The 25791-nt window shown below is 42.2% G+C and overlaps 1 protein-coding gene across 1 annotated transcript in view; it reads right to left on the reverse strand.

The window, feature by feature from the left end:
* The window catches only part of SORCS3 (sortilin related VPS10 domain containing receptor 3), a 280734-nt gene that overhangs the window by 175960 nt on the left and 78983 nt on the right, over positions 1-25791 (reverse strand). Inside the window, 1 exon segment of the mRNA XM_032116124.1 lies at positions 16109-16176. Coding sequence (XP_031972015.1) covers positions 16109-16176 — 68 coding nt within the window.

Genomic DNA, 25791 nt, shown 5'->3' on the forward strand with positions numbered 1-25791 from the left:
TTTGCACTCTGTGGTCTCCACTGTAATCAGCTGGAGAGGGCATCAAAGAGGTGAGATGAGAACTTTTCATGCTCTCAAGCCATCAGACCCAAGCATCCTATCAAACTGCACATCTGCACTGCAATATTGATTTGCTTGTTGATGGGATCTACATCGGAACAGATGCACTGCAGAGAGCACGGCCTCAGAGTCAAGTTAACACTTTGTATTGCGTATTGTCCAATTTCCATGCTGGCTTCACCATCCTATTTACATAATATTCTAATGGGGACATTTCAAGACAAGGTAGGATAGGTCACAAGATGCTGATAGGTCAAAAGTGTGCTGAATGCACTCAAGGAAAAATTATTCAACCTCTCAGCTCCTTTCATAGTCAGCTTGTAATACGAAGCCTGTTGTGCTGCTTTTCCCCAAGAATATGGGTGAGAGGCTCTCCTACCACTGGAGACAGGGTTATGGAGACAGGGTTAGGAAAAAGCCACCAAAGTTCACCCCCCCCCCCCAAAGGCACAACTAACCAGAAGCAGACTTCTACCTCAGAAGGCTGTCTAACACGTATCTTAAGTCTTTTAAAATGGACACTTCTCACCTTCCCGAGCAATCGATGCTCCACTTTAAGGGTATTTTTCCTAAAACCTGCCTCTGCACTGCTGCAAAATACTCAGTAACTGGAGAATAGATATTGGGAGGCCAGGCGGGGGAGGGAATGATTATGCTGTATATATTTGCATACTTACAGGACTGCTGTAAGAACAAAGTGTCCAACTGTTTTTCCTTAACTGAGCTACTGTAGCCTGGCACCTCTCTTCTAAAATTAGCTCCACTTACAGATGTTGCCATAGTATTTGTTGCCATACCAAGGCACTCTTCATAGCTGATGTCATTTGTCATACAGCAGAATGCCAGAGCTGTTTACCAGTTCTGAGCCCTGAGCCTTGCACATTTCCTAAAGAGTATCTATCACCCTTAGAGGTACCTACACAGGCTATGCATTATTGGAGGCTTTGAGGGGAAATCCTGCCTGAGCTCTGCAGCAGAGCTTCTGCACCCAGGAGCCAGAGCTCTGCCGTGACATCCAGCCCAGGCAGCAGCTCTTGCCAGCTTCTCCTGAGGTACAAGATTCCCATGGGGCTACCCCAGGTTTGGCTCAGGGAAGTTTCTCAGGCTAAGTACAAGATATATGAAGACATGTTCCTCTTCATTACTTTTACAAGGCCTGGCCCAAAGTCTCTGGAAAAATACCTGGAAACACTCTGACTTCCTTAGAATCATGGAATAGTTTGGGTTGGAAGCGACCTTTAAAGGTCATCTAGTCAAACCTCCTCCAAATTTGGATACTACATTAGTGCCCTACATCTAAAATAGCTTCCTGTACGTATTTCCTCTCTCCAGATTAAATAATCACTGTACAATCCATAACCATGCTCAGATTTTTAATATTTCTTCTACCAAGTTTCCTTTACACTTCTGAGAAGCATTTGCACCTCAGGTAACAGGAAGGGAAATACTGGGGGTATAGATTGTTCTCACACTCACTTTCTACTACTTCTGGAATCAGATGTATGATCAAGTACTTTTTAAACAAATCCCTTTGCATTGGGCTAACTTTTTGCAAAAGCTGGAACCAGAGTTGAACTTCTGACATGTTTTCTCCTTGTCCCTACTCCCAAGACCCCTTGAAGATTTTTGCCAAGAGCAAAGGCGAATGTTCAGATGTAGAGAAAAATAATCAATGTTGTTCTGACTTCAGTCAGCCCTGAAGTGTATTCTCAGATTTCTGCTGCACAAAATGGTTTTGATGAAACATCCAGCCTGTAAGATTCTAACCAGATATTCTTCTGGATCATTTGCCCACAATGAAAACTCTCAGAGAATAAGCAGCAGGAGAGAGAGATAGATTACAAACACATTCCAAAATAATCACAACAATGCGTTTTCCCTTCTGCTAAACTGACAGAGGCCCTGGGCCAAACTCCAAAGAGGAATCAAGTACAACTCATGTTTTTCCTGGCCCTTTCACCTACACAAGTTGCTTTACTTTCACAGTATCCTGGACTCCCCTTACATTCCAACATGTTGTTGACAACTTGCCCATTCTATCCCTTGTGAATTTACACACATTGCAGACCATATCTTAAACAGTCAAAACACAGAATTATAAAAGGGAAGCAAGAAAGAGCAGAAACCAGCACGTCAGCCCTGAGCACTCCACATACTCATTTTCCATACAGAGATCTGGAAAATTTCCTTCGCACACTGGACTGTAGCCACCATCCTTGCTTGCGTGGGCCACGCATCGCTACACACCTTCCTGACCAGGCACAAACAACAGATGGTTTTAGAAGAGATGCATGTTGAAACACTCAAGTTGGGAATAGCCAAACACTGGCTAGAAAACCATGGCCATTGTGTGCAGCACCAGCCCTGCTCCCTCTGCACTCTGAGCCAGCACAAGCAGCAAAGGCTCTGCACCTCTGAGTGTCAGAGAGAGCACAGAGCAATCATGACATTTAGATTTGTAACATTAAGGTCACTTAATCCTTTAGAATTTAGAATCCTTTGGTACCTCCCCATCTTGTTTACAACTTCCTTACCCTGAGAACTATAATTCACATGAAGAAAAATAAAACCAAGGAAAATAGTACCTTATGCTCCAGCTGTTCTTTGAAAAGCTTGTAAGTCATTACACTTTAACTGAAATTCATTGAAGTCATTAAATCCATTTTTCCCCAAAGCCAGCTCTCTCCCTGCACACCCCCTACTGTTTGAAACGGCAAAGAGGGACAGTGATAGGACCTATTTATGCCTGAAGGTGAGTCTATACTATCTGATTTTTAATTCCAGCTGTCACCCCAAGACACCAGTCCATCCATAAGTCAGGTACACCAGACTGGTCCCTCAAACCACATGTTCCCAGCAGCCTGACCACTGTGGCAGTGTCAAATTCCTTTTCTCTACTCACAAAGGCACCTTATGCTAACTTTAGAGCACCACTTTCCAAGATCAATGATAATTGACTGATTAAGTATGCCTAATGCTGCCAGAATGTGAGCTGATTGTGTAATGGTGCTAATTAGTAACTGCCAGAGCTTATTCCAATTATTAACCTTTATGAATGTCATTTTTGAAGATAACAGTTTGCAACACAGCCTACTGCAGCATTTGTAATGTTTTTTGTCACACAGGATGAGAAGGAGCACAGTGACCAATGAAGCTAAGATAAAACACAAGAAAGGAGCCCTAAGAACAAAGGACTGCCTTTGCATTCCGCAAGTGATACAGGGACTTTAACAACAGAAAACTGGAACATCAGTGCTAAGGAATTCAAGAACCCACTTTTCCACAAGACCTGAGCTCCTCAACAATTCCACTGCCAAGCATGCCTCAAAAGCTTCCTAGCAGTGCAAGTATCAAACCAGTTCCAGATTTACCATGGGGACATGGCAAGGTGCCATGTCCAGTGATGCTCTGGAACCAGACAGACACAAGAAGAACAAGTTTGCTATTGCATACCGAGGAAAAGCACCATTCCCATGTCTGCAGTTACAACTCTGATTCTTCTGATGTTATGCAAGAGGACATTTCATGACAAACCACATCATGTACCCTGCCTGCATCAGATTTAGCTAGACAACTGAGTTAGACCACAGCCTACTTAACTTCACCCTCATCTGTCCCCTGAACAAACCACAGGCACTGTAACTATTTAAAATGAACACCTCCAAAAGGAAATATGGGCTTCTTATAAATCTCCCACCACTATAGCAGGGCCATGTTCTCGTGCCCATCACTGTTAAAGAGCCACCGACAACGAACACATACAAACTTTTCAGGTGGTGTGACTAAAATCCCTCAGCCCCTATAATTAGGTAGTGTTGGTGCAGATAACTCTTCAGTCCTCAGAGAGGCAAATGGTCCACTACAGTCCCCCCTACCATGTACTCTACCAGAAAAGAAACCCCAAAGCAAACAAATCCTTTGTTCCCCATGCCTTGTACAAAATAAAAAACACACACGTGGGGGTACAAAGCTAAATGTGCTGTGGTAACTCTGTATTCCTCATAAACATCCCTTTTATCTTTATTGGTTACACATAATAGAACCAATGGGATTTTAATCTTCCAGGGGACATTTACTCTCTACTTCGCTAGAGGCACACTGAATGATGTACCATGGTCCACTGCTTACTCTGTAGCTTAACTACTCCATGGCAATATAACATTATATCTGAAACCTTACATTTGAGCAGATGATCTTACTGCCTTGGTTTTCCTCAGTCACTTACAGCTGCAAGTAATCCAAAGAAAGGACAAGGTCTCCCACACAGTGGCTTTACAGAGACTTGTGTCTGGAGCATCTCAAGGTCAAGCTTTTCTGCGATCCCTGAAGTAATAACACAAGACCCAGAGAGGGATCATACTTTCTGAGTTCTCAAGGGAACTCATACACCCCTTTGTGTTGACAGACGTTGTGTGATTCTCCTGTTTCCACATCAAGACCTGAGGCATATTACCTGTGTGTGAACCACTCTTTTCCAAGCTGTTCCTGACTTCTGCTCTGAACCTGCTGCTTACTCATCCCCCTCCAGGACCAATAGTCAGCCACCAGGCTTCCTTCTGAAAGCAAGTGACCCCTACAATTTCTAGCATTTCAGAGAAAGAGATGCAAGAGGACCAATGTGCATTTCTCTTTCCACGGGGCTGATTACTCCTTATGAGCTCAGACTCCCACAAGGCCAGAAGCCAGCTCCCAGGGATGGGTTGCTCTTTCTTCCTGCATACTTCTCCTGGAGAAGCTTTGGAACTTCCAAGACTTTTTGTACAAAACAGCGCCCTGGAGTCCTGGAAGTAGTTACAGATAGCTGGAGATTGTTACATTTTAAATGCACCAGAACTCACCCAGGTCAGCTCACAGTGCATCTCTCAACCTCTGGACAAACTACCTGGGGGTAAAGCGTGGCAGTAACAACTGTATTAAAAGGCTAAACATCTTCCTGTTACCATCCTCCTCACAGATACCCTGAGCTAGACTACAAGATCCAGAAAATAACACATAACAGTCCTGTTACAGATGCCAAAGGATATTTTTGGATTTATCATGGGATAATATCCCTCAACCTTTCCAATACAGCACCACATCTACATTCCTGACTAGACCTGCAGGATGCTGAATGCCCAGCTCCTGCAGACAGCCTGCTGCTAGGTTCAGGCATCTGGACAGCGAGCTTCAGGGAAAACCAGACATAAGTGACTACTAATATTTATGGAGTCAATTTTCTAAAGTAACTGGCCTTCAAAGACCCAGAAACAAGGCCTAGCAATCTGGTTACAGAAAGGCCTCACTAGACTTTTACAGTTCTTATTCAGAGGTAGAAATCCTACATGTAAAAATGCACTAGCTTCCCATGATCTAGAAGTTTACAGGAGCTTTCATTTTCACTTGGTCAGGCATATACTGTAAAAGAACTGGCTGACAGATTTTACAGATGAAGCACATGTGGTAAGTAAATAAATCAAAGGCTGCCTTCCAGACAGGGGGAACGTAGCCCTTTGTAAATATTATTCAGAGAAGTGATCACTTCATATGGGCACTTTTAACTTCATTAGAAGCCTAATGAATTTACCATGGACATAATGAGAGAGAGAGACCAGACTGAAAGAAAGATGGAAGGATTTTTGCACATTTTTAAACAGCTTTTCTCCATCCTTCAGATTATTTATAGCCATTATAAAATGGCAGTGCATTTGGGGGAAAAAAAACAAAAGCAAAAACACTACAACATAATAAAACATCAATATAAACAGACACAACCCATGTTAAAGTACTAAAGTACTAAATTCTACAAGCCACTGTACAAAGCATCCAAGATTTATGGCTTGGTCTGAAGCCTAATTGCAAAGAACAGAAAAGTCAAGGGAGGAAGGAGATAGGAAGAGAAAGTAAAAGAAAAGCTTGGTCAAAGAGAAACAAATCTTGTAAGGCAATGCAAAGCCCAGTTTTAGTGTGGGCATTGCATCCTGCAGCAAGCATTAGGTGGCACCAACACAGAAACTGTTCTGTTCAAGAACCTCCTTACACAGGCCTGACTGCCTGGAAAGTGCCTGGCAGTATCTATCTCTGTCTGCCTGAACAGAGGCCAGGGAACTTTCTGAACTGCAGGTGAAGTCTTTGCATGTACTACAGTCCTTGACAGATTTTGGATCTGATTCTAGGAACTCATCTAAACTTCACACGGGTAAAAACAGGCTCCAGCAAGGAGATGCAAAGATTAACTACATATTGTCCTATGAACCAAATTCTTCTACTTGCTCTGAACCTTTGGCCAATGCTTCATTATCCTTCTTGGACCCAAAGAATTGCTGAGGTTGGAAGGAGTCTTTGGAGCTGATCTGATCCAACCTTCTGCTCAAGCAGGGCCACATAGAAGACATTTGCCCAGGATCAGTCCGAATAACTTTTGAGTATTTCCAAGGATGGACACACCACAGCCTCCTTGAACAACCTCAGTCAGTGTTCAGTCACACAGTAAAAAATGTTTTCCATCATATTCAGAGGGAACATACTGAGTTTCAGTTTGTGCCCATGCATTGTCTCTTATCCTGTCACTGGGCAGACACTTAAAAGACCATGGCTCCATTTTCTTTGCCCCCTGCTTTGAGGAATTTGTGCGCATTGATGCGATCCACCAGTCCCACTCCAGCCTTCCCTTCTCCAGCTAAAGAGCTCTTTCAGCCTTTCTTCATATGAGAGATGTTCCACCCACTCGCTTTAGCGAGACCCTGTCCATACCCCATAACATTGTAAGATTTTTAACGTACTCTTCTCTGGGCACCTCTTTTCCCGATCCTAGTAGATGAGATCTAGTATGGAAGCTCTTATGTAATTTATTAAGAAGGTTTTATTTTTCACTTACCTATTTGCATATTTATAAGGGAATTTAACGTGTGGTTTTCATTACTACTGGCACAGATTCCCATTGAATGCATCCGCTACTAATCTGTGCCAACGAAACTCCTCTGCACAGAAAAGAGTGATCAGAAAAAGACATTAGCAAGGTCAAAACAAATTCATCTTTAAGTGTGGCTTCCTGCAAAAAGTTTTGCAGTCGACATCCAAATCTCATTAGAATGTAAGATTAGATAACTCAACCAAAGGAGCAGCTCTTTAATGAGAGCAGTGGAATTGCTTCTCCAAATGACAAAAGAAGAGATGGAGTAGCCAATTCCTGTTAACAGGTGCAGCTCTGCTGATGCAGCAACAGTCACAACACCCACAGGATCTGCAACAGCAGGTTCTTGGCTACAAACTCCCTCCTGAGCACTGCCTTGCTGCTTCTAAACAAGTAGGCAAAGCACTACAAACACACCCTACCTGCCAACCCTGACAAGATGACTTCATAGGGACAGTGAGGCTTCAAAAGCACATTTGCTCTCGACAAAGCTTCCTCTGACCTTCTCCACCAAACCCCAGAACTAAATGCCTGGGAACATGACCAGAGCTCAAAATTCACTGCTGATGAGATAGGATGTCTCCTTTCTTGGGGATTCGGAATCAAAGAAATTCACCAACAAGGACAGAAAAACTATAATAAATACAGCATGTATTAGCTGAGACAAGGGACAAGCATATTTTTCCAGCCTCCTAGAACAGTTTACTTTTTTCCACAACAAATTTCATTAGTTCACACTAAGATCCTCATGTTTACAAATCTACACCAGAAATATCTTTTGGCATTAAATTCCCTAAATTTCCCATTTTATCATCTAGTTTTCTGGAACGGAATGACCAGAGATCTGAGCAGGTTTAAGTTTCCATTGACCCAGCTGAGTGCCTAAAAGGAGTGGCTCAAAAATTAAATTATGCCAAAGATATTTTTTTGGTTGGTTTGTTTTGGTTTGGGGTTGGTTCTTTGGGTTTGTTTTTTTTTTTTTTCAAACTACAATTTCAAAGAGCACTTCTAGGCCAATAAAACACCTTTACTTACACAATGTGGTAGCATCCAAGAGACACCAACTGACGGAGAGCCCACCTGTGATGCAGAAGACTCAAATCCCTTGTTTGAATAAGACAGCCATAGTAGAACCACCAAATTACAAATATTTGTATTACCTGTTAATCTGCCACAGAATATTCTGGGGAAAGTATATGAAAGATAAAAGCATGATTTCTTCTCCAAGTCTCTCATCTAGTTCTCTGGACTCAGAGATCTCCAAATCCCAAAACCACTTATATACTGTGAAATATCAAATCTCCAGCACAATCCCAGCTATTCTATTGGAATACTTAAAGCATGAGTAGCTCATTGCTGACAAACAGGTAACAAAAAAGACATGTTTCTGCAACTCTGATCCAAAAGCTGTAGACTTGTCTGTTCCTTCAATGTTATAAAATAATTCATGTAAGCCATAGGCTACTGCCAGACTATCACGTTATTCAGCCACCAGTAGAAATATCCTCCATTAATTCACTGAATCCCCTTTTGAAATCCCTTTATGCTTTTATTATTTCTGCCTCCCAACATCCTGTAGCAATGAGTTACACAATGTAATTACTTGAGGAATAAAAAAGCACTTCCCTTTATATTTATTCAGAGCAACGGCTTGAACTTGGATCTTCCACACGTAAGATTAGAGTGAGTCTCTCCGTGGAGAGATTCTCAGTCTCTCCTGTTGCAGCTCTTTTGCAGAATATAAATAATTCAAGAGGGATGGCTGGGGCTCTTACCTGAATCGTGGAAAATTAAAACAAAATGCAGCATGTTTTTTTCTCTCTACATTTTGTTTGGAATTCCACTTTGGTCCTGAGAACATTCCCTCCAAAAGTTAGGAATTTGATAAATTGCCTTTTCTTCTTGCTTCCCTGTATCCAGCCAGAAAACAAGGTGTATCCAAAAGTTCCCAGGTCTACTTATTATATATGATCCCAGGAGCATCCCAACAGCCCAGTCATCTATGAGATCAACACATATGTACAAACACACAACCTCTCTAGACCTGTTCAACGAGCACATTCCTCACCTGAACAGATCTGCAGCTTCCACTGTCAGTGACCAGCCCAGTCCTCCAACAGACACACGATTGAACATGAACAACTTCAGCAAAGCAGTCGCACTTTCAAGCTGCAAAAGCTGTGTGAATGGGGCACAGAGTGGGGATGTGTAGCACAGGTTGGACAGGAGTTACCTGCACACGAAAATGTGAACACCTGTGCGCCCACCATGCAACACCAAAATGAGGTTCTGGGGCAGAATGCAGCCAAAGCCAGGATTTACCTCTGTCTTCAGAGATTCACAGATATAAATAAAGCATGGGCATTTTTTTTTAAATTAGCAGATTACCTAAAACACCATTACAATCTGCAGTTCTGTTTTTATTAATTCTCTCCAATTCAGTAGGAATTCCACCACAGCATAGGGATGAGCAGATGCAGGGGGAAGCATATTAATAAATCATAAGTGTCATTAAAATTTGTAAACTAATATCTTCTGTGAAGTCTTGGCAATTAGTCTCAGGGCAAACAAAAAATTAATAAATCCAAAAGGCCCCCTGTCTGATGACATCCCTGCCCTCACAAAAAGGTCATTGATGAAGCAATTAAGAGACAACAAATGGACTAGTCAGCAAGTTGGTTCACAAAAGACAAATGAGCTCCATAAAACAAGAGGAATAAAACACCCTAATAAGCAAAGGTGGGACTTCAATCCACACACCACCCCGAGACACGTACAAAGGCTTTTAGACTCCTTTGCTGGGCTAATACTTTTCACATGATTTTGGTCTCCACCATCTCTGAGGCAACATTAATGTGATTAAAGCAAGGAACCACCATAAAGCAAAGGTGTGAACATTACTATTGCCTTTTTGGAAAATCCTGTGGGATATAACAGGGCTAGGGAAACATCAGGAAGGAGACAAATGAAACTTCTCTACAGAAGTTAGCCTTATACTTAAAGAATAAAGTATTAAAAAATGAAGTCTTATCTTTATCACCATTACTGATTTTGCCTAATCCTAAAGCATAGCCCTGAATTTAAGATAAGCCTATTAATTTTTATTATTGGTTCCCAAAACAGACATGTAAAACAGTTTTAACTCACACTATCCCTTTGTTGCAATGACAGCATCTCCTTCTAGTCTGAACTGCAAAGAACGTATGTTCTGGACACTACCTGGAACTCTGGCACATTTGAGGAGAGCTAAACCTATGGCTCATTCTGTTCAACTCCTTGAATACATTTTTTTTTTTTTTTTTTTTTAAATTACCATGAATCTTCCCATTCAGCTCCACACAGCCCAAGCAGTTCTGAATAATCCCTTCAGTATATTTCCTGACACCCACAATGAAATATTTGTTTAGCTCACGTTATTTAACAAAGGGCCACCATCTTCATTTGGCAGCAGCTAGCTCAGGAGTGGGCCAACATGCAGCTACTGTGCACGTCCCAAAGAGTTCCAGTGTGGCTCCTAGGCCATCCATGGCATCTTTGACTGACAGCCAGGCTGAACTGAACCAGGGTAAATGGGACCACCCACTGTGGGGAAATGACTAATCATCAAGAGTACCAGAAGCTAAGAACTGCATTACTCTGGGAATGTTGCTGAAGGTGTGCACTGACTGCAACTCAGGGTGCTGGGAGCCTGGAGGAACAACTCTCATCTCACACTGTGGTCATCTGCTGTGGTTCCCCATTCCCTTGGTTCTTCAGCAAACACAGTCTGCACCTAACAGCTCTCAACCACAAAGATTTTCATAGGTGGCTCCCATAGCCTCAAAAAGCTAGCCAGAATTAAGCTAAGCTATTTATGCATTCTAACAAACAGCAACAGTAGAGATGCCAAACTTTTGGTTACCGTGGTTTTCAAATCCGAGATCAGGGTGCTTGCACACACAGCTGGCTCCTTCCCTCCATGCCCTGATGGCTGACTGCAGATACAATAAACCCTTCTCCTCATCAGCACAGTATTTCTGCACTTTGCAGCATTATTAAAAAGTGCCAAAGAAGATGCAGTAATGGGAAGCATTACTACTTTGAAAATCAGCTCCATTAATTTTACGCCTGAATACAATCATCCAGAAAATAGCACATATCGAAGATGCATGTCATCAGCACAAAAGTGGAAAATTATAAATGTAATCAAATTTGACAATACTGAGAGATGAGATGTCAGCTGCTGGTCATGGAGACTGCATTTCAATACAGCAAGCTCCAGAAAACTACAGTGCCCCAGTGGAGCCAAACCAGTACCAAGCAAGAGGTCGTGGCACAAACCAGAATTTGCCATTCACAATGCAGTCTAAACTATGTATTGGCACTGGGATAGAAACACTCTTAAGAAAGCTCTGGCTGTGCCATGACCTATTTCAGGTTTGGCTTGTTCCACAGAGGATGATATGGAAATTTGAGTCAGGCTTTTTGAATCTCCAGACCCCTGACTTCTTTACACACCAGTCTTAGAGGCTGCTACATTTGGAGCAAGCAGACTGAGCCCCAGTTCCCAAAGGGCACTTCACACCACATTCACCCTTTCCCACCCAGAGCAACCCTCCCTGAAGCCAGCTCTGTGTGCCACACACAAAGCTAGGGCACAGAAATCAGCATGAGCTGGGAAATTATTGCAAAGACAAAAAATGCTAGAGATACACTGACATATGCTGAGGGTCTCTGGGGACTGTGGGAGGCTTAAGAGGCAAGTCCACGGGAGGAAACAACGTAAAGCCCTCTGGTAATTCAAACAGAACTGAATGAAAGAGCAATGCACGACATAAGGCAGCTTGCAAGCAAGCTGAGGGGTTTTTACTCCTCTCTGCTCCAAACTAGGGTTGCAGCTGCTGCATTTTGCAGCTGTCTCTATTAAAAAGCTGAAAGGCTTTTTTTCTAACTCAACAAAAAGACTAAGACTACAGACTAACCTCTTTAGGCACTGCAGCCGCAAGAGTAAAAAAATGCTTGGGGATTTTTGACTGCTGCCATGGAGACACAATTTCTTGGTTAATAAACAAAACAAGAAGGAATATATATATATATATATATATATAAACTCCTTCATCAGAGTTTTAGCCTCTTAAACAGAAAGAGTTAGTCACAATTTTGGGTTAATGCATGGGCCAGCATTATGTACAATCAGATAATTTAGCTGGGACCACAGCCAGAGGAGAGGAACTCCAGGGGACCCATCTGAGGGGGGTAAAACGGTAGCAGGGACTCAGAGCTGACACATGCAAGTGCTTGCACTTTGGAAGAAAATCTAAACTGCTCCCCACTGCCCAATTAGCTGATGTGTTGCAGTCACGGCTGTGGCATTGATCATAAACAGCACCTTGCTCGCTTGTGCTTCTCCTGTCTTCTGGATCGCCCTGTTGTCTCTCTGTCTTCACAGAGATTGAGAGCTCCCTCAAGATTGAGAGGGGAAGCTGTCTTTTTAGGTACTTCAATCCAAATAAATAAAATAAATGAATGCATTCCTGAGTACTAAAAAAAGGCAACAATGGCAAACGTTCATTCCAGTTATCTTAGCAGAAAGAAACTGCTCAATAGGCACTGGTTGAAACAGTTGAAAACATTTCAAATATTACAATATCAATTTTAAATATTTATCCAGAATGTCATGTTCCCACAACTTTATCTCAATACTGTGCATCTTAAACAATTCCTGTGAAGCAGCCTGGCACTACTCCTTAGAGAGAGAGTTAATATTTCATGACAGATCACTCCTGTATGCTTACAGTTCCTCATGGACAATGAAGTTTGATGCAGGGATCCTGGCCCACAGAGAGTTTGGGAATTAGAGGTGCTCCAACAGCACTTCAAATCAAAACAATATAAGTTTACAGATTTAGAGGGAAAATTCTTTTCCTTTTGTTGATGGAGAAGAGGTATTAGTGGGGTGAAAAAAAAATTCTACAGATGTGGGAACCTAGAATGCCGAGAATATTTCTCTGCATTCTAGATTCCCACATACAGAAAGTATATGTCCATCCCTTAATCCATTTTTTATTTAAAGCAGGCTGGATTCTTAACTACACAATTAGGTAATTTGCTAGGAAATGAGAACTGATGAAGGGTTTGCATGTCTAAAAGCTTAAATAATTTTTACAGTTCTATTTCTTGACCCATGAAAAAGACCTCTCTCCAGAAATTCATAAATGACTCATACCATCACAAGTATAGTAAAGTAACAATAAAGTAGCTTCCTTTCATAGGAGGAAAATTATCACCTCCACTCAACTCAGTGGGAAAAACAAAAATCTAAACCACAACTGACAGGTATCTCCTGTGATGGAGAAGAGATGTGGCATTCACAAGGAAGAGAGTGTGTGTGGGTGGTTTTTTTTTTCCTTGAAGCTGGCTGCTTCAAGGCTGGCTGCTTCAGTAGCAATAGAGACCTTTTCTGTGATTGTTTGAGCCCCAGAAGCAGGAATTTGGATATTAGAGCAATGCCTGTGTTCCTGCATTCAAATGCTGACTAGCATTTCCCCTGTCTTAAGCTCATATCAGCCTGATATAGGAGCAGTTTCTCCTGTATCTTGTAACTTCTAATTCTCCTCTCTTCCTCTGTTGCTCTCACTCCCTTTTTTAATTACATTCAGGATGTTTTCTTATTGATTTACTTGTTTTTGTATTTAGATGCAGGGATTAGAAGTTCTTTTCATATGGCAATTCAGTTCTCCATTAAACGAAGCCTCTCATGCTAAAATCCAGGGGGAACTGAGGAGATTTTGATGCATGAAGCAGGTGGAGGCAAGATGGTATTTGGAGATTGCACTGCACTCTGCTTTATCTCAGCATCCTCTGCCGTGTGATTCATTGCTCTCAGCCACAAAGGCCACTCTCCTCTCTTGTGCAAGCAACTGTATTTGCCGAGTGGTCAGGATAGATATCATATAGCACCTCTGCTCAGATGGGCAGGACTCCTGGCTAGCAGAAAGGATTAGTTGTATTTCCAGAACACAGGAAAAAACCCAAAGACCTTGGAAACGTACAGATCATCTTCTGATACTTACTTGAACTTGCATTCAGTTTGTGACCCATCTGAGGGCCCAAAGAATCTACAAAAATTAACTAAGAAAAGCAAACCTATTGCCAGGAGGCTTACATTCCTTCTGCAAAGAGAAATCCTCCTTTTAAAAGTTTCAGGGTCTCAAAAATGAAAAGAAAATATTGAAAAGCACCAATTTAAATAATGCAAAGATTTAGGGGGCTGCAAGTGCAAACAGAACAGAAATCCCAAGAAAAGGAGTATTTCTCTGGCTTATTTCTTACACTTAGTATCTATTTGCATTTCTTCAATGTCCTTTGCAGAGAAACTAAAAAATGCTCTCTAGGACTCCACACTCCCCTGCCAAGTACAACATGGCTTCTTCCTGAGTTGTCCAAGCAGAACGTAAGGTTTAGAGCCCAAGAGCTCTACCTACTAGCTCTTACCCTGAGCTTTCCTCATAGACCTAGGAAAAGAACATGGGAGATTCTATTCTAACTTCTCAATCTCTTTGAGTCTCCAGGCCCCTCACTGGCCCCTGTTTCACTGGAGACCAGAAGTGTTCCAGAACATGCTGAAACACTCCCACAAAGCAGTGTGTTTTCCCAGCTGACCAAGTGTTGGACGCTTTCAAATGTACTGATGATGAATTACATTTCCATCACTTTGGGAAACTTCTAAAAGGGGTGCTGCTATTACCTTTCTGCAGAGCCCAGGTGATGCTGCAAGCTCAGGATTAAGACAAGGTTTGCCTGTTTGTTACATTATTTATGCAGAGCAGATTGTTTAGCAATTATGTTTAAAGTACAATCACAGTGCCATTTGTACTTGCTATGTAAAGAGGCAAAAGTTTTTTAAGGCATTAATACCTTGAAAAGTACCAGGGTAAGTGGAAATGACTGTTCTCTCTTCTTAGCTGCACGGTTATTTATACTTTTGCAGATTACCATGGTGCAGTGCAATTAGGCTTCTTAAGTACTGTTCAAATTGAGAAGTTTCAAGAGCTTTACTGAATAATTAACCCTTAAATACATTTACAGGAATAAAGCTGCAGCAAATGGCCAAAGCCTTCTCCAAACAGGGGCTTTTAAATTACTTCTGAAGAAAGAAGAATGAGAGACCATCTGCCAGGGAGGGCTCACACCCAAGGACTGGCTACAATGCACTGACTATTCCACCAACTGCACTATGAGCAGGTTTCACAACAGCTGTAATACACCAGGTGAATCTGAAACAAGGCACTTGGTCTCACCAGCCCCTGTCTGCTTTTTCATTCTTTTTTTTTTTTTTTTTTTTTTTTTTAATATGTCCTTAGGGTAAAAAACACCTCATAACAATTCTGTTAAAGACATACCCTTTCCATGCCACAGGCAGGATGAAACCATTTGGTGATTTCAAACATCAAGGAACTGACCTTGGTGTTTATAGGGGTGAGTTTGGGGGCTGAGGGGATTTTAAGTTATTTCTTTGTTTTAAATGCAGACACACACTTCCAAACACACGCTCTGTCCAGAAGCATGTTTCCCCAGGCCAGGATAGTCCATCTCCTGCGGCAGACTAGGAATATGGCAGCTATGCAACACTATCCATGTACATCCACAGTGGAGAAGGCACCAGCACCTCACTGTGGCATCTCTAGTCCTTCAGCAGCTACTCTCCTTACAGCTCAACAGAGACTCACTACCAAGATGACCATCTCAGCTCGGGTGAGGAACAAGGCTAAGATCAGCTAAGATTATATCAGCACTGTGTTTTCTACCTTCTCAGACACAGTGTGTACCCATCTGTAGAGCCTGTTCTCATTGCCAGCCTCACAGCAGAGAGAGGAAGGAAGCGACTTGTCTAAGGACACTTAAAGGTGAGAATGAAACCAAGCTCCTCTGTGTGCCAGGGAAGTGCCATTACGTGATGCAACCCTCCTGTTTGCAGATCCCACTTCATTAAAAGAATGTGTCCCAATCATGTATCCCTTTTCCAAAAAGCAACTCCAGTTGTCTCGGAGTCTCTCCCAGCTTCTCCTCTGATGAACCCAGATACTCCCCCACGCCCACACCCCAGGTCAGCCCCCAGTTTTACAAGAGACACAGTGCAACCCTCCATGCCCGTTGCTGTGATTTCCACAATCCACGTACCTCCACAGTGAGCTCTCCGTAACACTCCCCAAGTTGAAGTCGTAGAGCTTTGTCAGAATGAGAATCACCTAGAGAGGGGAAAGGGAGGGAGGGAGGGAGGAAGACAGAAAGGGAAAAAGGAGAAAGAAAAGGTTGCTGTTAGATTTTGTAATGATACACAAGGCATCTGAAACCACCCAAACGAGAGCTGAGCATTTATCCATTAAAGTTGCAGTATTATAGGATAAAGTAGGTTTAAAAAATAAAATGGGAAATCAGTATCTTAGTGCATTGTATAACCAGTAACACTTATTTTAATCCCAACATGTTTTTCATTTGAAATAAAACATGCCACCAGGAATTAATCAGACTCTGTGAGCTGACCTCTCTGCAACTACAATTATTCAAAGTCAGGAATGGAATCAAATGCAGCCTTGTTAATTCAATAGCTCAATCTAAAATTACAGTCAACTTCTTTTGTCTCTCAACATGCTATCACTAATTATGGAGTCTCCATGGAAAGAACTGGCAAGTTTGTTTATGTAGATCCCCATCCAGCAAAACAGTCCATCTTGCCTAGAATCAGCTTTGTTTTCTCCATCTGCTGTCACTGACTCCAAAGCATGGGAATTCCTACATGCCATAACCTTCCTGCAGTGGTAAGAGGGACATGGAGCATGGCATTCTGCTTTTGCACTGAGCAAGACAAAACTTCACCTGTATCTTTAGTGCTCAGGGAGAGTCAGAGGCTCCAGGACTCACTGACTTTCTGAAGAGAACACTCCCGAGTCATGCCCCTGCAAACTGAGGCTGGGGGAGAAGGGAGTTAAGTAATACACAGGGGACCACAGAGGAATGTAACTTCCCTCTGAGGTACCTGGTGCTCTAACCTCAGATTTCACAGGTAAATGTAATCCTCCTAGTTACAAGCTACACTGCCCAATGCCCTTCTCTCCAGAAAGGCAGTTACACATCCTGATAGCTTGGGAGCCTCTGTGCTCTCTGTGTTGGGATGGGAACTTGTGCAGAAAGAATAGAGGTTTCTCAATGGAAGGTAAAGCATTTGAGCATCTGCTCCTTGCCTTTTTAGCATAACTAATGTCATACATTTCATTCCCTTGGATTCTACAGGACCAGCCTGAAGGAAGAGCTCCAGGGCATCTCTTCATTATTGTTTTGCATCATTTTAACATTTCAGCATCATTTTCTCCTTGCAGGATTCAAGCACAGGCCAGTTTCCCTCACACCTGCTCCAGCTGTGAGAGAGAGCATCTAGGGCAATGAGCCCCACTGCCTGGGTGGGGTTTGTTAACAGTTACTTCACAGTTTTGCCTAAAAGGTGGGTCCAAGTGAGAGATGTGGCTCAAATGGCTGAGTTCATTAATGTTTTCCTATGCAACAAGGATCTTTGCTAATACAAAAGCCAGGCCTCCCTCCCTCTTCCTCCTCCCACAGCAGTGGGATCAGCCATACCTTTCATTGGGCTTTCCCAGCTGAAAGGCTGATGGGTGCAGAGTTTAAAGCTTTGCAGAAAAATGCCAAAGGATTAATCAATAACACAGCTGCTGCAGCACTCGTTTACTGTCAGCATACTACCAGGAAAAAACCTGTTCAAACTGTAAGGGACCTTGGTACGTGACTATGCAGTCAGTGCCCAACTTAATGACTTTAGAATAGACGCTCCAAGCATTCCTCCCTCTACTGGATTCACTTTCACCATCCCCTGTTGCATTTTTCCCTTTATTTCCCCACGCAGAGACCTTTAGGAAGAAGATAATAGCCAAGCTGCTTCCAGCAGGGTGTGAAAAGAAACCTGCCCGGCAGATTTGAGTCAGCATATGCAAGTCCATGTCAGCTGAAACCAATGCTATGCTATGGGGAAATAAAGCTAACATTCTTTTTATCACAGCTTAAACCCTGCACACACCTTTCCATACAAAAGGGGAAGAGCCAGCTGCAAGCTGCAGCAACCAAGGTTTGTATGGTTTGTGTGCCTCCTCACCTTACATCCAGCAGGGCAGCCTTCTCCCAGCTAAAACCCGATGAAAATGACATTTTTAGGATGTTCCTTATATTCCCACAGGCACTCAGACAGCACTCCTCTCAAGAGTCTCTAGGAAGCCATGGACTACAGCACAAGCCCTGCCTGAAATTACATGCCTCGTATTGCTCGCAACTATGGTGAGGTTTCACAAAGTTAAGTTTTCAAGTTTCAGAGTCTAAGCACATTGAAGACAGCTGAGTTCAGTGGATCCTGGATCCATTCCTAAACACAGTAAATAAAATCCCTGTGTCTTGGTCAAATTTCAGCCGATCTACCTTTTTTCCACCCTAAATTGCAATTACAACTAAAGGCAGCATCCATACTCTCCCAGCTCTTTGTGTGTCTCTCCCTAGATCACCTATGCCCTATATTTTTGAAGACATCACTTATCTGTTACCACCCTGCAAATACTAGGATAACACCAGCTTTACAGAAGTGGGCTGAATGCTACTCAGCTCCTGGGTATAAATTCATAGTAAAAGCACATTGTTTAGTATGACTTTCCTGGATTTTTGCCCAGGATGACTAACATCCATCTCTGCTTGTTGGTGGTCATGGAAAGCACAAGCGTGAGCATTCCTTTGCAGTATCTTACATGGGGTCCCAGGAAATAGCAGGAGTTGCCTGAGGCAGTGGTAACACCTACAGCAACCTGTCCCTAAAATCACTCACGACATGAGCCCAGCCCAGGCAGCATTCCCACACCATAGCCCCAGACAGCTTCCACTCTGCTCCCGCTTGCTTTTGAGACAAAACACCTCAGACTCAATAAAGGTAACTCTTGCAATGGTTTGGGAGTTTGAAAACCGGGGAGGATCTGAGCATCTGAACACACAATCTTCCCAAGAAAAGCTGCAAAAGCACTTTCCCCCCCACACATGAGACCATGAGACCACAGTGCAAACACAGCTGCTCAGGAACCATCACGGGGTTGAGACACAAAGGCAGAGCTGGTTCCTGAGTTGTCTCCATGGGGTGTGTTTGACACAGCTCAGCAGAGGAAACTTCAAACCCTTTCAAGGGGATATTCTGAGGCCCCATCACATTGCCCCAGCCATGCTACGAAGAAACAAGAAGCAGCGGCAGATGTGGGAAAGCACCAGATTTTCTAAGACATCCTGTTGTTTGAATGCTTTAGTTGAGAAAGAACAGAACAAAATATTAGGAAAATTGGACACATTTTCCAAAACTGAATTCTGACAGTAGAAAGAAAAGTTAAAAAGAGAAAAACCTTCGTTGACTCAGGCTGAGACATTTGCTTCCAATTTCTGCTTTGTAGTTGAAGAAGCTCAGCTTGTTTTTGTCAACCCTAACAAATAACCTTGTTTTTTCCATGCCAGTGTAATTTTGCATGAAAATCTTGATGATTTTCATTTTAAAAGCTGAATTCTACTGAAAATTTGAGATTTTACATTTAAGGCATTATTTCAAAACAAAAACATGATCTTCCCTGAACTGAGAGAAATCTGGAATTGCCACCCCGTAGAAAATGCCTATTCTGCAACATAAATTAAAATGTTTTTCTCTGGGGAAAAGAAATAAAAAATAATAAAGTTCCAAGCAATTCAGAAACAGCAAAAACTTACACTTAGGAATTATTTAATCAAAATAAAGAAAACACCTTTATAGTGCCAAATTAAATTGTTTCTATTCATCAAACCAATCTTTCCAAAATTAATTCCAAGTCAGCTCAATGTTAAACTGCATTTTATTATGGGATCATACTTCTCATTTCAGGAAATACAGCTCAGATATGAAATTTCCTCATCTCCTGCAGGCCAGGCTCCATGCACTACACTGTGCTTCCCAGGACACCCCAGGGCAGCTGCCCCTTGGGACACCAGGCAGCTCAGCTGGTTGAGAATGAAAAAAAGGGAAAGAGTCTGTAGGACTGAGTATGGAAATAGGAAGGCTGAATTACAGCTCCCTTAAGGCAATACAATCCCTCTGGAAAATGCATTTCAAGCCGAGCTTACACAAAACTTAATGACCTGAATAATTTAACAAACTGTTTTGGTTTTGTAGACAGAAATGGGAATGAAGAAAGGATAATCAGAAAAAAATATATTTTCTTTGGAAAGAAGTGATGTTCCAGTCCTACAAGAATTTTCGTATGTACTTTATTTTTCACAAATGCATCTCCACAGTGCATATAGGTTGGGGTTTTTTTCACTGTCCACTAAATACCCTGCTTTAAGGCTTATATAAAAAAATGCCAACACCTGCCAATCATTTACCTTCAATGGTCTTTACTTCAATACCGATTAAGAGCCTCTGGCACTGAGGAATCCTGACATAATGCTCTATAGCATACTAAACCACTAAATCCAGACTTAGTATGATGGACCTCTTCTTAAAATAAGGCCAGCAAGCATCCAAAACTGTCCAATTCAGCAGCCTTGAGTCTTGACACAACTCGGCTGGCATGAAAGCAGAAAAATTACAACCAGGAACATTAGCCCACATTTCATTCCATCTCAAAAACACATCCCTGAACAGATCCCTATTATCCCTATTGTTCAGACAATTATCAGGAATCTCCAAGCCCACAAATCACAAAAGTACTCAGAAGCTTTTCAGAGTATTTGCTGGCATAACAATCTTCCATGCCAATAAAATTTTACTACGAAGGAAAATTACTTTAGTTCATTAAACCCACCTCCAGATCTTGCCAACTCTAAACGGGCAAAGTCCTTTGCATATACCCCACAGTGGAATATATAATGTCTGTTTCCCACAAATTAGAGTGCAAAGGCACTGCAGTTCCTTCAGCAGCTTGGCAATGAACCTCAGAACAAGTGAAAAGCACCACATCAAAGGCTGTCATGCTCCTGTGTAAGGGGACACTCATTAGAGACACGAGAGGGAAGAGCACAGGAGCCAGAGAAAGCAGGTGATCATTTCAGACAGACGTCTGAAAGGCCAGCTCTGATTCACTTCATGAGACATCTCTTCTCTAAGTGATCCTGCTATATCAGCTCAGGGATTAACACAACTCATCAGTAGCCCTGTGCACATATTTGCCAAGTGTAATTAATAACGAGTACAGGGATGAGCACTAGGCAGCACAGAGCACAGCAGAAAGAGGGCAGGCAAATTTACATGTAAAAAACGAGAGCTCTCCCCTCACTTGCTCTGGCATGCTGGGGTCTCCTGCCCACACACGTATTTCCATGGTGCTTACAACATTTTCTACCCTTCAAGCCAGCCACAGGAAGCTTGTCTGCAATTTCCATCTGCCATTCCCCAACCCATATGAGAGCAACAGCACCCAAGAAGTACATTTCCAATGTGAGCAAGCACAGGATATTGGGAACCAGTGTCAGTAAAATGCTCACAGCTGAAGAAAAGTTGGCTTAAAAAGCTCTGGGACTTAAATGCCAGCAGCACTGATCTATGTAGGTCCCTGGTGTTTTCGTCTTTGGGATTTTTGGGGGGTTTTGTTTGTTTGTTTTGGGTTTCTTTTTTGTGGTGGTGGTGGGTGGTTTTCAAGGCACAAGATTATTAACTAAAGACGGACTGATTGACAAGCACGGACATAAACATTCATGATCATGAATTTGCTAAAGCACTCTTTCATGCAATCTCTTCATTCAAAGCTAATTCTGTCAAAAGCCACCAATACCAGCCTAAATTTCCCCACACAAACACTCAAAAGATGGGGAAAGGACCATTTGTTCAATATATATTTGTGCTTAAGTGTGTGGTGGGTTGATCCCAACCAGCAACTAAGCACCAACCCAGACACTCACTCTGTCCCACCCCAGGGTGATGGGGGAGAGAACCAGAAAAGCAAAATTAAAAAACTTGTAATTCCTGACAAAGACATTTTCATTAGTCAAGGAAAGGAAAGAAACTATAAATAAATAAACAAGTGATACAAAGGCAGTCACTGACTGTCCCCCCCAGCAGACCAATGCAGAACCAGCCTTAGAACATAGTTACTACTGCTGAGGATGATGTTGTATGGAACACAACACCTTTCTGGCCTCCTCCTCGGGTGGGCAGAGTGAAAAACAGAAAACCTGACACTGTGAAGCTCAGTTCAGCTACACCTAAAACATCAATGTGCTATCAGCACTACTTTAACCAAGAATTCAAAACACAGCATGGCACAGGCTGCTCTGAAGAAAATTATTCCAGTACAAGTGTTTTCCTAGGGCAAGGTAGAGTGATTCTCAAAAACAATCATTGCTGAATCCTGGTCTCACCAAAATCTCTTCGTACAAATACAGCCTCAAGAAATATATGTGAGCATGTGAGTGATCAAACTGTGTAACATCTCCATCCTCATTTACACTGGAGGTCTGAGTGCAGTTGCCAATACCCAAGAGTGCCATCTCCAGTTGTGAGAAGCATATAGAAAGAACTATTAGGAAGGTCCCAGGAGAGGAATTTGAATTCCACAAATGTTAACAAATTCTGCAAGCATCACCACTATGAAACAAGGCAAGCAATGGCATCTTTGTTTTACTGATGAGGAGGCAGAGGGAGATTGAGTGAAAGTTTAAGTGTTTCTCTACATGGAAACACTCAGAAAGAAGAATCCAAATCAACTTTTAAGAGTTTGGTTCGATCCACTTTGCGAATACATACAAAAAATCAAATTGAAGACCATTTTATTCTGAAAAAGTATCTCCATCGAGAAATTTAGCACAGCTGAAATAATCCAATTCAGCACATTTAGATAATTTAAGGTAAGAGGCATTATCTGGAAGATAAAACACCAATCTGAGTTCACCCAGAGTAAGAGGATGATTAACTAAGAAGGAAAGCATATGCCTTAAATACCAATCTACCCCTTTTTCCCCAGCCTGGTGAGCAAAGCTGAAGAAAACTTATGTCCAGATAATAGGAGTTAATGAACATCCTAAGACACAAGAAGAAAACAGCAGAGGTACTGACAACAAACACAGGCCAAATCCTGCCCCTGGAAATCAGAGGAGCACTTGTGTAAGTGTAAAGCTTTGCCAACTTAACCTGCAGCAAAGGACTTTTCCTTACTTTTGTTCCTTTCTTTCTTTCTTTTTTTTTTTTAATCTCTGGAGAGATAAAAATGATCTGTGGGTGGCTTCAGGCAGTGCAGGCAAAAGAGCCTTCTGAAATTGAAAGAAACAAGTCCCAAGATCACACACAGAAACAAAACATGTTCCAGTGAACTTGTGATCTCCAAACAGCTGAGACTGTCAAATTTGTCCTCAAAACAAGAACCAGCAACTAAAAGGAGGATATTTGCCTTTAATCCTCCTTTGCCTGTGTTGCTTATCACTTTCCAGTAGGAAAACTGCCACAGCAGGCTCCTTCTGTCCCCTGTCCTCCTCCCTTTCCATATAAATCAGGCAGCACAATAGGCTGGAGCCAGAGCAGGAGTCTTCCCACGGGCACAGCTGGAGACAAATCACATTATCTTCACAAAAGCACCTTCCATATGTAAGGAACAATTTGAAATTCCCATTTACAGGACTTGCACTGAATGAACAGAACCTGAGGGTGCAAAAGAAAAAAAAAAACCAGAACTAAAACCACTAAAACTGCAGCCTTGCGGAAAGAGCCAGATCTGGAAAGCCCAGCTCTCTCCTCCTGTGCCTTTACCAGCAAAAGCAAGGCAAGAATTTGTGTGCTGCTTCTCTGCTTTGGCAATCCAAGGGCAAGCCCAGTCTGTCAAAGAAACAGCACCCATCAGCATCAACACTGAGAGAGACAACTCTTCTGGAGTCACAGACTTACCTTTCTGGCCTCTCACAAATCTAGAAAGGATTTTTAATTGAATCTGACAGGGTCCTTCATGCTTTTGGTTTTAGGCATTTTTGTGCAGGGACTGTAATTTAGGGTATGTTCAGAGATACCTAGCACATAGGAATCCTTGCCATGGTAGTGAATGCAGCTGAATAACCCCACCAGCAAGGAATGACTAATGACTCCAGGACTCAGAAAAGGAATCAGACTATAATGTTTTACAACAATGTGGGAAAAGAAGTCTGATTTCCCTCCTCCCAAGGCAGACATTCCAATCAAATCATCAACCAAAGGAAGGGTATTCGTAGCCACTAGCTGTATAGTGGCTGCAAGTCAGCCCAAAGGCCCTTTCATCTCCACTACACATTAAAAATTGGGCAATATCTCTCACACAACATTTTTTCCAAGAAAATACGAAATGAAATTGGTAAATCCTGCCTCAGTTTTAGCAAGAATCTCTCCTGCATACCTACATGCTTGCCTTTAGTGCACACACACAAAAATTCCAACCATAATTGCAATTGTGCAATCGTGTAAAACCTCCTTAATAAAGAAATAAATGAGATGCCTGCAGCATGGTTATCAGTCCTTAAAGAGCAGCTGGATTCTGTCCCAGAGGCTGCAGGAGAGTGCACACACTCATGTGTGTCTGTGTAACATAAAAGCAATTATCAGCCACACAGAATTAGGAGAGAAGTGTCTGGAAAGGGTGTGGTGATTAGGAATAAACACACTAGAAGGGAGGGTGGACAGACCAACACTATCAGCAGCTTCTGAGTAGCATTAGTCAGAGAAGTCAGAGATAGAAAATACTCCCCACACTATCTGATCCACCCCACCCCACCCCCCTACAAGTCACAGTTTTGCTCCACAGAATTTTTCCCAGCTCTTCAGGATCATTTTTCTGCACATAAACACACATTCCCACCAGAAAACACATCTAGATTGCTTAAAATAACAGAAGCCTGAGCTTTATCTCTGTGTAACTCAGTTAAACATAAATACAATCTCTCCTGTCAGGTAGTGATATGATTTAAGGGTCCCCTATCATACCTTGTAAGAGGTGATAGCAAAGAACTCATAATTTATTTCTATTGATTCAGCAACCCACACTGGATCATATCTCCCAGTTCTTCCCCCTTGCTAAGAAGCTCCCTCTAAAGCCTTCAAAACTTTATCTTTTTTCCCTTCTCTGTCTTCTTTTTAAAGCTGCTGTGTGCACACCTCTAAGTTTAAGAAGAAAATGAAAAAAGGCCCCAGATACTTTGCTGGCTCAGTTCTTATTCCAATTATCTCCTGATACCATCTGCGAACTAGCAGATTTTGTGCAGCAATTTATCTCTGTGGAGTCAGTCACATTTCTGCTGAAGGGCCATTTAAAGCTTCTGACATGGGGAGACCTGAAAAGAAGGAATGACTTGAACTCCAAGTACGGGGACACTACCTTAACAGGACAGTTCTCAATTTAAGAAAAAAAAAGAAGGCCCTTTTAGAGCCTATAAACTGCTAGGACAGGGGAGGGTTTTTGTTGAAGGCAAGAGTGTCTGGTTCTACAAAGGAAGCTAAACTATGTGGGAAATTTAGAGTCTGAGCCACTTCTGAAAAGAAGAGGAAAAAAAAAGTTCCCATAAAGGTGATTTTTCTAGAAAATTCAGGTTGCTTATGGCTCTTCCATTTCAGACTCCAGGTTCTGCTCAGGAACTCTCACTCCTCTCACACACAACCTGTCTCTCACCTCTCCCTTGCATATGTACATATACATATATAAATATTAGTGGTCTTCTTCAGATTCCAATTAGCAATTCAAACAATTGTTATTGATCAGTGCATGGGCAAGAGATTCACTCTCTCTCTCCAGGGACAGAAGATGGACTAGATATCCTCTTAAAGTCCATTCCACTCTCATAACTATCACACAAAGGTT

This window comes from Corvus moneduloides, chromosome 8, assembly GCF_009650955.1.
Source record: "Corvus moneduloides isolate bCorMon1 chromosome 8, bCorMon1.pri, whole genome shotgun sequence".
Classification (NCBI taxonomy): Eukaryota; Metazoa; Chordata; class Aves; order Passeriformes; family Corvidae; genus Corvus; species Corvus moneduloides.